The following is a 12418-nucleotide window of genomic DNA, read 5'->3' as shown; positions in this document are numbered from 1 at the left end:
AAGATGGAAGTGCCCACAGCGGAGGGGGGATTCCATAACACAAGATGGCTGCACCCACAGTGGAGGCAGAGTTCCCGAGCCTTAAGGAGCAATCAGCAGGGACCTGAGGCTGTGTGGCGCTGGGCCGAGGCAGGGGACCTGAGCCGGTGCCCCCTGCCCGGTGGGGCTTGACAGGGGACCTCAGGCTGCACCCCCCGCCCCTGGTGCCAGGCCGGGGGACCTCAGGCCGCACTCCGCTCCCCAGAGCTGGGCCGGGGGACCTCAGGCCGTGCCCCCGGCCCCGGCACTGGGCCAGGGGACCTAAGGCCACACCCCCCACCCTGGCACCGGGTCAGGGGACCTGAGACTGTGCCCCCCGCCCAGCGGGGCTTGATGGGGGACCTCAAGAGGGACCTCAGGCTGCTCCCCGTGCCCTGGGCCAGGGTGTCTAACCAGGGCTTGGCGGGGGACATGAGGCTGCAACCCCGCCTGGTGCCGGGCCTGGGGACCTGAGGCTGCACACCATACCTGGCAGGGCTTGACGGGGGACTTGAGGCTGCGCCCCCGACCCGGCACCAGGCCAGGGGACCTAAAGCTGTGCCCGCCACCCGACAGGGCTTGACAGGGGTGGGGCTGGCCGGGTCTGGATCTCACCCAATGGGGGTGGGGCCGGCTGGGTCTGGGTCTCATGCGATTTTGAGGTGCCGCGGGTGGGCAGGGACTTGACTCTGGGTCCCGCGGCACGCCCCAGACTCTGACAGGAGGAAGGTTTTCATATACATTTTATTAATTTTCTTTAATCTCTGACACTTCTATTATAGAGAAAGGGCAAATAGCAATATTAAACTATTTCCTCTAATTAATCCTCTTTTAATGTGCATGAATTTCATGCACCGGCCACTAGTAGTAAATAAACACCTCTAGAAATCTAGTTCCTCAGTACTCCCAAGTGAGGTCCTGGAACAAAGAGTGCATAGACTCCTAGATGAATGTTTGTCACTTAGTGGGTCCTGAATTTAATTTAATAGGTCATGACTAACATTAAAAAAAAAATTAAATAGAAGCAAATAATCAAAATGACTGCTCACAGTAAGGGTAAAGCTTGTTTTGTTTTATAAATATGTATACACAGATACACACATCCCTATCCACAGATTCTAAAATCTAAACAATTCTGAAAACCTTAAATTTCTTTCATAAGTTTAGTGAAAAAATTCACAGGGCAGCCAGCCTGGCCAGTGTTGCTCAATGGTTAGGCATCGACCTACGAGCCAGGAGGTCACAGTTCGATTCCCAATCAGGGCACATACCCAAGTTGCGGTCCCCAGTAAGGGATGTGCAGGAGGCAGCCAATAATGAGTCTTATCCTTGATGTTTCTATCTCTCTCTCCCTCTCCCTCTTTCTGAAATCAATAAAAAAATGTATTTTTTTTAAAATTCACAGGGCAGCAAAAGCTAATCTGAAATACCCTAGGCTATTCATAGCCTTTATTTTTTTCCACTCCTTATAATACATTCCATTGCAGAAATATTAATGTTTGGTTATAGCATGGCATACATATTATCTTCTTTTTTAAAAAAAAATATATATTTTTATTGATTTCAGAGAGGAAGGAAAAGGGATAGAGAGATAGAAACATCAATGATGAGAATCATTGATTGGCTGCCTCCTGCACACCACCTACTGAGGATCAAGCCCACAACCTGGGCATGTGCCTTTGAGCAGAATCTAACCTGGGACCCTTCAGTCCACAGTCCGACGCTCTATCCACTGAGACACACCAGCTAGGGCAGCCGTGGGCAAACTACGGCCCGGCCCGCAGGCCGGATCTGGCCCGTTCGGCTGTTCTATACGGCCCGCGGAGCCGAAAGAGCGGAGGGTTCTCTTGCTCTCCCCTCCGCTCCTTCACCAGCAGCAGTGTTAACATGGCAACGTCGGGAAACACAGCCGCAGCTCCTTCTTCTGAGTGGGCGGATTTATATCCGCCCATTCAGTAGAAGGAACAACCTTTCAATCTTCCAGAGGCTCCTTGTAATGCCCGCGGACGTGTCTCCAGACATCACCCTGGGAATGCGTAGACACGTTATCGTGGTGATGTAGGGAGACACGCCCCTGGAGAGCACAGTATCAGAGCCTTTCTGAGGTAAGATTAAGAGCTCTACTCAAACACAATTTTTTCCTGTTCCCACATTCTGTTCATCACAATGACTTGTTAATAAAACAACAAAGACTTTCAGCTTTTAGGGCTTGTATCCACTGCAGTTTTTTTTTCCCACTGCGGACGCGCGCAGCAGGGAAAAAGACACACAGAGGACATGTCACACTAGCCATGCTGCGGCTGCATTTTTTTGCTGATAAGGATGCGGTATCAGTAACGCTACTGTGGCCACTAACCGCATTTACTGTTTACACATTTTGTTCTTTTCTATTTGTTTTAGTTTTAAATTATTTTATTATATTTAAGTTTAATTTGAAAGGCTTTTGTACCTTTCCTTTGTTAGGCAATTTTATTTTGCCTTTGCCATCTTCAATATAAGGTATGTTATTGTGCTATGATTCCTCCATTTTTTGAAGTTTCAAATTATAATAATTAGTGTTTACATTCTTCTTGTTAAAATGTTTGAAATGAATAAAACTATTGAAATAAAAAAAAAAAGACCGTACCCTTTTATGTAATGATGTTTACTTTGAATTTATATTAGTTCACACAAACACTCCATCCATGCTTTTGTTCCGGCCCTCCGGTCCAGTTTAAGAACCCATTGTGGCCCTCGAGTCAAAAAGTTTGCCCACCCCTGAGCTAGGGCCATGTTATCTTTTAAAGTTCAAGACATTACAAAAGACTTCTGGACCTAGGAGTTTGTGATAAGAGATTAAGAACCTTATCTATGTATGTAACTCTACATATATGTGTAAGTATACATATACTTTTGTGCACTAAGTCATAATGTAAAATATATTTCTGGCCCTGGCCAGGTGGCTCAGTTGCTTGGAACATTGACCCATATACCAAAAGGTTGCGGGTCGATTCCTGTTCAGGGCATATACCTAGAATGTGGGTTCAATCTCTGGTCAGGGCAAATACAAAGGAAGGCAATCGATAGATATTTCTCTCTCACATTGATATTTCTCTCTCTCTCTCTCTCTCTCTCCATTACTCTCTCTCTAAAATTAATAAAAACATATCCTCGAGTGAAGATTAAAAAATCTTTTCATTAAAAAACCCCCACACATATTTCTGACTAGGTTGAATTAAAGTCTGAAAGTCACTGGCTAATGACATTTTTCATGGACACTGGCCACTTCATTCATTCTTATTCTACAAAACTCCAGGAAAGAAACATGTCACACCTTTATGATTCAGAATGTTCTTGTGCATTTTTTATTTAAATTCTTCCCATTTTACTTTTAAGACCATTTCTTGTTCTGAGGAAGCAGTAATCAGTCATCTTTTATAGGTGACCTTTAAATGGAACACAATGTCTAAAATTTACATCATTCCTAAGTTCAAAGAATAGAAAAAAAATATTCTAACCATTATAGGAGTTAAGAGGGCCCTGTCACAGCCTTACCTTCAGCAGGTTTAGGACTTTCTTGCCAAGATCCAGCTCAAAGTTGGTATAATTAGAACCACACATGTCATAGATAAACACCAGTCCATTTCTCTGTGTTTCAAAGCTGTAAAGCAACCATTGAACAAAAACATTTAAGTAATCAGATGAATGAGGTAGATTGAAAGTCTGGGGCAAAAACAAAAGTATGGGACACATTTGGGACCAAAATAACGGCCTCCCTGAACACTACCCTTACAAAAAGATGATTTACCTTTGGTATCTGCTATGCTTATTGTGATGTTGTGATTTGTAATAAGAACTATATACAGTATTTGGTCTTTGACCCTGCTCCTGGCATAATTCTGAAAACTCTTGGAATTTCCTAAGTGAAGAGCTCAATAAAGGTGTCTGTTGTTATTGAGGTAACTGCTGGAATGTCACTAAGTTACCAAGGATGGGTGCTGGTTGCCAGGGAAACCAAACACTGGGAAGGAAGAGTGGGGGAGGGGCTAGAGACTGAGTTCAATCACCAATGGATAATGATTTATTCTATCACACCTAAGTAATGAGGTCTCCATAAAAATTCAGAAGGATGGGGTTCAAAGAGCTTCCAAGTTGATGAACATGTTGAGAGGTATTGGGAGAATGGCTCTCTCAGAGAGGGTATGGAAACTCCGTGCTCCTTCCTCATATCTTGTTCTATGAATCCCTTCCATCTGGCTGTTCCTGGGTTATATCCTTTTATCATAAATCGGTAATCTAGTAAGTAAAATATTGCTCTGAGTTCTGTGAGCCATTCTAGCAAATTCATCAAATTCAAGGAATGGGTGGTTGAAACCTCTGATCTACACAGCCTATATTGGTCAGAAGCAGAGGTGACAACCTGGACTTGCCATTGTATCTGAAGGGGGTAGAAGGAGACAGTGTTTAGGACTGAAAATCCTTAACCTGTGAGACCGGAGGCTATCTCCAGGTAGATAGTGTCAGAACTGAGGTGAATTGTGGAACCCTGAGCTGGTGTGGAAGAACTGCTTGATAGTGTGGGAAAAAGCCTCACATGTTGGAATTGGAATTGGCATTATACTTACTGATGCATATTTGTCCAGATTTATCAAGTACAAATCTCCTAAATTGAGAATGTTCCAGAGCATCTAGGTTATTGAAATTTGAACTGTTTTCTTGTATGTCTCTGAATCTGCCTATCCAAATTCTCTAACATTCCATGTTCAGCTCAAAAGTTTCCTCTTCCATGAAGATATATCTCCCTGATAACTATAATCAAATGTACTGCCATACTTCACCTTCTTGAAGCCCCATAAATCTTCCTGTGGATCTTTATTACAGCTCTTAAAGTATGCCAACTTTGTATAGTTATCTGATTCTCTCCTAGAGTAAAAATGTGTTTTGTTCACTCATTATCCTCAACAGTCCCTAGCACAGTCCTTGCAACACAGGCCCATAATGATTGGTCGCTGAATTGTAACCCAATGGACTGGAAGCTATCACTAAGAAAATACATTATACTTGTGAAAAACTAAAAAACAAAAACAAAAACAAACTCTAAGCTTAATGACTGTGAATTTGTGTATTTTGACTTATAGGAAGAGGACCCACAAATGGTCTTTGAAAAACATCCTCAAAAGTAAATTGGCCCAAGCCTGTTTGGCTCAGTGGATAGAGTATCAGCCTATGGACTGAAGGGTCCTGGGTTTGATTCCCTGCCAAGGGTACATACCTTGGTTGCAGGTCAGGGTACGTGCAGGAGGCAACGTGTGTCTCTCTCACATCGATGTTTCTCTCTCTCCCCGTCCCTTCTACTCTCTCTAAAAATCAATGGAATCTACCTCTGTAATTTACCCAAGAAATGTTTTCTTATACAAAAAAAGGTAAACTGAAAGGTGGTAAGCCTATTCCCAGATTGAAGTTGGGAACACATGAAGGTATGAAAAGTAGTCCTCAGTGCAGCCTTAAAGCCTAAGTACTTTTCAAAGTTGCCTCTTCTACCAAGCCAGATCCTTGTGTGTTTTTTTTTGTTTTTTTTTTTAAATATATTTTATTGATATTTCACAGAGAGGAAGAGAGAGGGATAGAGAGCTAGAAACATCGATGACAGAGAAGCATCGATCAGCTGCCTCCTGCACACCTCCCACTGGGGATGTGCCCGCAATCAAGGTACATGCCCTTGACCGGAATCGAACCCAGGACCTTTCAGTCCGCAGGCCGACGCTCTATCCACTGAGCCAAACCGGTTTCTGTGATCCTTACTTGTTTTATTCAATACACAGAATAAACCATTATTTGACTGGACTATTCACAGGTGATTGCAAGAGTTTTCACATTTATTTAAAATTGAGAACAAATTTTGGCTCAAAACACAATTCTGAAATCAGGGTCTCATGTTATTTTGTACACTAATTTTTTTGTATGACCTCCTGGAAGCCTCTATACCTTTATCCTTTCAATAAAATCTAAGAAAGAAACACCAATTCACAAAGTAGTATTTAAAAAATCTCTAATTGTGAGGTACGCCCAAGTTTCTCTAGCACCCCTTCAAATAGCCCCTAATATGCTAAATCTTGACTCTTTTTATGACCCCAGAGATTATGATTCATCAAGAGCAAAGATGCTATTAATCGAATGGCACAATTACTATCCAGGTCTAGACTTCTCATTTCTTCACAAGCTCATCAAAGATCAAATTCAAAGAATTATAGATTTTCCCTCACAGCTCTAGCTTGAGGCAGGAGACTGAAAAGAGAGAAGACAGTGCCAGAGGAAATAAAATTTAATTTTTTAAAATATTTTTTAATTGATTTCAGAGAGGAAGGGAGAGGGAGAGATAGAAACATCAATGATGAGAGAGAATCATTGATTGGCTGCCTCCTGCACGCCCCCTCCCACTGGGGATCGAGCCTGCAACCTGGGCATGTGCCCTTGACTAGAATCGAACCAGAGACCCTTCAGTCCGCAGGCCAAAGCTCTAGCCACAGAGCCAAACTGGCGAGGGCAATATATTTTTTTTAATCCTTACCTGAGGATATTTTTTCCAATGATTTTTATTTTTTTCCCATTGATTTTTACAGAGAGTGGAAGAGAGAGGAGGGAAAGACAGACAGAAATATCGCTAGACCATTGGCCAGGGCCCAGGCCGGGGAGGAGCATGCAACCAAGGTACTTGCCCGTGACTGGAATCCAACCCGATTCCCTTTGGTCCCCAGGCCGAAGCTCTATACACTGAGTCAAACTGGCTAGGGCTAGAATTTAATTTTTAAAAAGCAATCTTTAAAACGATGCAGGTTCTATATTTCCAAAAACTGTTCATCCTTTGAAGACACATGAAATAAATAAAAATAGAATAGGATTTTCACTTTTCTGGGTATAGAATATGAGGTTTACAATAACAGCTAATTCCCTACTAAGAATAATTGCTTCCCTCCTGAATTTGATTCCTGGGCTGGATGCTACTAGTAACACCAAGAAGTTTAAAACACAGTCCTTCACATGCTTCAAAATAATCTAGGGGAAGGGTGGGTAAGGAACTATCAGTGAAACAAGATTGGTTACAGATCACTTTGAAGACCATGGATGATGGGCATGTGGAAATTTATGGTAGCATTTCTTCTCCACCTAGGGAGATTTGGAAATTTTCCCTTATGTAATGTTAAAAAAGAAGGTATTCTACCCTTATGGAGCTTACAATCTAGTAATAGATTTAAAAAAAACAATAATATAAAATAACATCATAAAGCCATGCATAATTAAACACAAAATGATCAGTATTAGTAATAAGTGCTATTAAAGTCAGAATAAGAAGAATTTTATTTGTGACAGGTTGGAGTGGTGACAGGGCCAGTCATAGAGGTTGGACCTTAAAAAAGGGCATGATATAATGAAGAGGAGAGCTTTCCTCTTCTTCCATCCTGGTTCAAGGTAACATGGGAAAACAAGAATTTCTTCTCACTATAGAGAAGATTTTCCTTGGAGAAAAGAGTTGACATTTTAACTCTTATGCACCCTCTGAATAATGAGGAGTCACTAGGGGTTTTTAAGAAAGAAATGAACATCATGAAAAATGTTATGATTTTACTTTTGTGGTGCTCCTGTGGGATCAAATACTCACACTGGAAAGAGCAAGCTTTGGTTACTGCCATGCCTATATGAGAGTTGTTTTTTTTTTTTTTAATATATTTTATTGATTTTTTACAGAGAGGAAGGAAGAGTGATAGATAGTCAGAAACATCGATGAGAGAGAAACATTGATCAGCTGCCTCTTGCACACCTCCTACTGGGGATGTGCCCGCAACCAAGTTACATGCCCTTGACTGGAATCGAACCTGGGACCTTTCAGTCCGCAGGCCGACGCTCTTCCACTGAGCCAAACCGGTTTTGGCCCTATATGAGAGTTTTGACTCTCTAAGCTGCCCAAGGGGGAAGGCCAATACTGAATTTTCTGGTAAAGGGGTCTTTCATTCATTCCCCTGAGTTAAAGTAGAATTTCAAAGGAACCTATATTCTGGAAATCATGTCTGAAGACCAATCACCAAAAAAAAACTGAGACACTCCACACTTCTGATTGTGCAGTACTGGCCCCTGAGACCATTGGACCTCTCTCCTTAGTAACTTCTCCTTTTCAGAACAATACTGTGTGTAGTTTAGATCTATCTCCCACTAAGCATCAAAAGCCGAAGCTAAATACTATGAAAATAACATTAACAAGGCAGTAACAAGTAAACTAGACAGAGAGCTTCAACTGAGACAATCCTTTGGCTATTCCCATCCCTTAAATCCATAGTATGACTAAAGCTGTACTCTTACTATATCAGTCTTAATATATCACTCCTAACCCAGAGGACCAGCCCATAACATCCAGAGCAATAATAACCTGTAAAGGCAAGCACGAAGGTAAAAAGAACAGCAGAAAAACAACATAGTAGGGTACAAATGCTCTAGCCAAGCGAAAAAAAATACAGGATCTTAGAACTGCTTGGACCAATATGTGACAACTGTAAAAGAGTCATATAACTTCTTGGGACTTCAGTTTCCTTTTCTATAGAATATTAATAATATTATTTACCTTAGAGGGGGAGAGATATAACCTGAATTGTTTGGTTTTTTTATGTATCTATTGATAAACAAGATTTTACTTAACTTTATACTTTTGGACTCTTCACTCCTGATTGTCAAAATCCTCTGAGCTAAATGCCATTATTCCTATTTTACAAAGAAACTGAGGCCCCAGAGGGTTTTGAAAAGTCAACAGTCAGGGAAGAGTAAACAAAAAGAACCAGCACAGGCCCTGACCACGTAGCCCAGTTGGTTAGAGTGTTATCCTGATATGCCAAGGTTGCAGGTTCGACCCCTGGTCAGGGCATATACCAGAAGCAACCAATGAATGCACAGATAAGTGAAACAACAAATTGATGCTTCTCTCTCTCTCTCTAAAATCAATAAATAAATATTGCCCTGGCTGGTTGCTCAATGGTTAGAGGGTCAGCCCTGGAACTGAAGGGTCGTGGGATCGATTCCAGTCAAGGGCACATACCTGGGTTGCAGATTCCCCACCCTGCTTGGGGCTAATGGGGGAGGCAACCAATTCATGTGGCTCTCTCACAGTAGTGTTTCTCTCTCTTTTTCCTCTCTCCCTCTTCCCCTCCCTCCCACTCTCTCTAAAATCAATGGGAAAAATATCCTCTAATGAGGATTAACAACAAAAAAGAAAGCGGGGGGGGGGGGGGGGGGGACCAGCCTGGTGGTTCAAGTGGTTGAGCATTGACCTATGAACCAGGAGTTCACAGTTCAATTCCCAGTCAGGGTACATGCCCGGATTGTGGGCAGCCAATCATGATTCTCTCTCATCATTAATGTTTCTGTCTCTCTCTCTCTTTCCCTTCCTCTCTGAAATCAATTAAAAAAAATTTTTTTTAAGGGACAGCAGAGGCTGGTCTGGGGGGTTCAGAGAGGTGGCCCAGCAGCACAAGAAGAAAAGGAGCCCCAGCAGGGGCAGGGGGTTGACATCCGCCACACAGCAGGGAGACCTTGGAAGCACTGCCCAGACTCTGACAGTACACAACACCACTGCAGCCAAATTATCCTTCAACCATCAAGTAGAATAAAGGTGTTTTCAAAAAAATAAAAGAAATATTTTAAAATTGCTATTTAATTTGCTTCCCCAGTTTCTGTTATTCTGAAAAGAGACAGCAGGTAAAGATACAAAAACCCCATCAGCTTGATAGTACCTGGAAACATGCCAAGCCTTTAAGGATATGGGACATTTTCCATACATAGCACTCACTGCTCAGGACATATCTGAGAAACATATGGAAGGCACTGCTAAATTTTATCAAATCAAGAACTGTCACTTTCCCATCTGAATGTTGACCACCTAAAAGACAATCTCACCTATCCACAGCTCTGTCTAACAAGTAAAACAGAGCCTGAAGTACCACATGTTGCACTGACTTGTGGGGATGATGCAATCTGGCAGTGAAGAGGGCAATAGAGGCTCCTGTTGGGTCCCGAACATCCTAGAGGAAAAAAAACAAAAGACATTTAGAAATCAAATAGAAAATTCCAGTAACCTTTAAAGATTCTTATATCCTGGACACAGCTTTCTGATATGAAGATAACTGATACTGGCAATACTTCTCTGACTTGCATTAATTGCTTCAGAAAGGAAAGGGAAGAAAGTTTATGTCATCCCATGACTGATTCTCAGCAAGCCCCAGCCCCAAACTATATTTCAGTGATAGGGAAAAAACACATTATCTTAAATCTTCGATTGCAGAAATTAAAATATGGTCTACACTGGCTGATTAGCTAATTTCCCAGGCAGGATGCCAAAAGAAACAAACAGCAGATGAAAACTATAAAGTCCACCCATTGTTACTTACCTGCAAGGCTATAATTTCTAATTGGAGCTTGCATTCAATAACATAGGACGGGTCTCTGACACATTATATACCCATTCCAAAGGCCTTGACTGTTATGGACCAATGAAAAAAACTTTTCTAAATCTACAGTACAACTGATTCTCAATAATTTCTTTTATTACTAGAATAATTTTATGCCAAATTGCACAGCTGCTTCACATCTGCTCCTGACTGTAGAAACTCTCTAGATTCGGGATAAGGTATGCAGCAACAAAGTCCAAAGAGGACAACAGCTACAAAAAGAAATAATGAGACATTACAAGAGGGGTCCATGAAGACTCACTAAGATGGTGAATTTTCCACTAAGAATCTCAGAACGGAGAGGTTCTTCATGAGGTTTCAGATTCACAATGCCTTCCTTCCTTCTTGTTTCCTAAAAATAAAGCACACAAGATAAATTAATATGAAAATACTATGCACCCTAGTCAGTGTGGCTCAGTTGGGTTGTGCGTTATCCCATGCACCAAAAGGTTCCCCGGTAGGGGTTGTGCAGGAGGCAGTCTATCAATGTTTCACTCTCATCTCACATCAATGTTTCTCTCTCCAGCTCCCTTCCACTCTCCCTAAAAAAATAAAAAATTTAAAAAATATATATATATATATATATATTTTTTAATTTTTAAGAGATTAAAAATGGTGGCAGAGTAAGTTAATGCTGCATGGACACACTCCCAGGAACAAACTGGAATTACAACTACAATACCAAAAAAACTTCCAGAATAATCAATGGAAGACAAGGGTTGCTATCTGCCAGGAAGAGATGGCTAGAAATGCAGGCAACCTCTTAAAGGGTCAAAGCACAAAATTTAGTGTGTAGCCATTCACCTTGTGCTCTGGCAGAGGGAGAGCAGAGTGCACTGGAGCTGTGTGGGCAGAAGCCAGGATCAGGGGCTCTGGAGTTAAAGCTCAGAAGGCAGACACCCTGGTTTCCTGTGCTGAGTCATCTTTCTCACACAGATATTTGCTATACAGGCAGCTTTGCCTGGGGGGAAGAAAGTTGACCCACCATATTGGAAAACACCTTGCCCAAAGGTGCGAAGTTCTGAGGTCCAATAGGAGACAGAATATGACAGTTAGCCTCCAGGCAGAAGCAATTGCCCCACCCTGTTGAAAAAACTCTCACCACAACTGTGAATGATTAGTTAAGGACTATTCAAGACAGAATCCTATCAGCCTGTAGGAAGTGGAGGTCTCTGGAGGATTTGAGTCTTTGCCTAATCTAATTAATCAGAAACAGCATTTGACACTATCCTGCACTAGAAGTTAGTGTAGCAGATCTACCTAATACATAGTCACAAACCCAAATAGGCAGCCAAAATGAGGATACAAAGAAACAACCCCCAAATGTAAGAACAAGAGAATTGTCCAGACAAAGATATAAATGAAATGGAGATAAGAAAATTATCTGATATAGAGTTCAGAATATTGATGGTAAAGATGCTCAACAGCATGAGGAAAGATGTAGTAACTATAAAAACAGAAATAAAGAGTGACATGGCAAAAATAAAAAGACATATTAGAAGGAATACACAGCAGATTAGGGGAAGCGGAGGATCGAATCACTGAATTAGAAGACAGGATTGAAAAAAATCACCCAATCAGAGAACCAAAAAAATAAAAAACAGGAGGACAGCTTAAAAGATCTGTGGGACAACATCAAACTTAACAATATTTAAATAGTAGCTGTGCCAAAAGAGACAGAAAGGGAGAAAGAGATAGACAACATGTTTGAAGAAATAATGGCAGAAGGAAAAAAAATCACAAATTCAGGAGGCATAGAGAGTCTCAAGGAAGAACTGAAACAGTTCCATGGCCAGACACATCCTAATTAAAATGCAAAAAGTTAAAGGCAAAGAGAGAATTTTAAAGGCAGCAAGAGAAAAGCAAACTGTTACCTACAAAGGAGCTCCCGTAAGGCTGCCACCTGATTTCTCATTAGACACACTACAGGCCAG

General features: G+C 41.7%; 1 protein-coding gene across 3 annotated transcripts in view; it reads right to left on the bottom strand.

The window, feature by feature from the left end:
- Positions 1-12418, bottom strand: part of PTPN9 (protein tyrosine phosphatase non-receptor type 9) — a 163466-nt gene that overhangs the window by 86104 nt on the left and 64944 nt on the right. For all 3 annotated transcript variants that reach the window (XM_080657937.1, XM_080657938.1, XM_080657939.1), the window contains 3 exons: positions 10747-10836; positions 9934-10058; positions 3553-3658 (listed from right to left, as the gene is read on the bottom strand). In XM_080657937.1, coding sequence (XP_080514063.1) covers positions 3553-3658; positions 9934-10058; positions 10747-10836 — 321 coding nt within the window. The remainder of the gene's footprint in view (positions 1-3552; positions 3659-9933; positions 10059-10746; positions 10837-12418) is intronic.

Source organism: Plecotus auritus, assembly GCF_963455305.1.
Source record: "Plecotus auritus genome assembly, chromosome: 1".
Classification (NCBI taxonomy): Eukaryota; Metazoa; Chordata; class Mammalia; order Chiroptera; family Vespertilionidae; genus Plecotus; species Plecotus auritus.
Note: the sequence above shows the minus strand (reverse complement) of the source record. Positions and strands in the feature narration are given on the sequence as shown.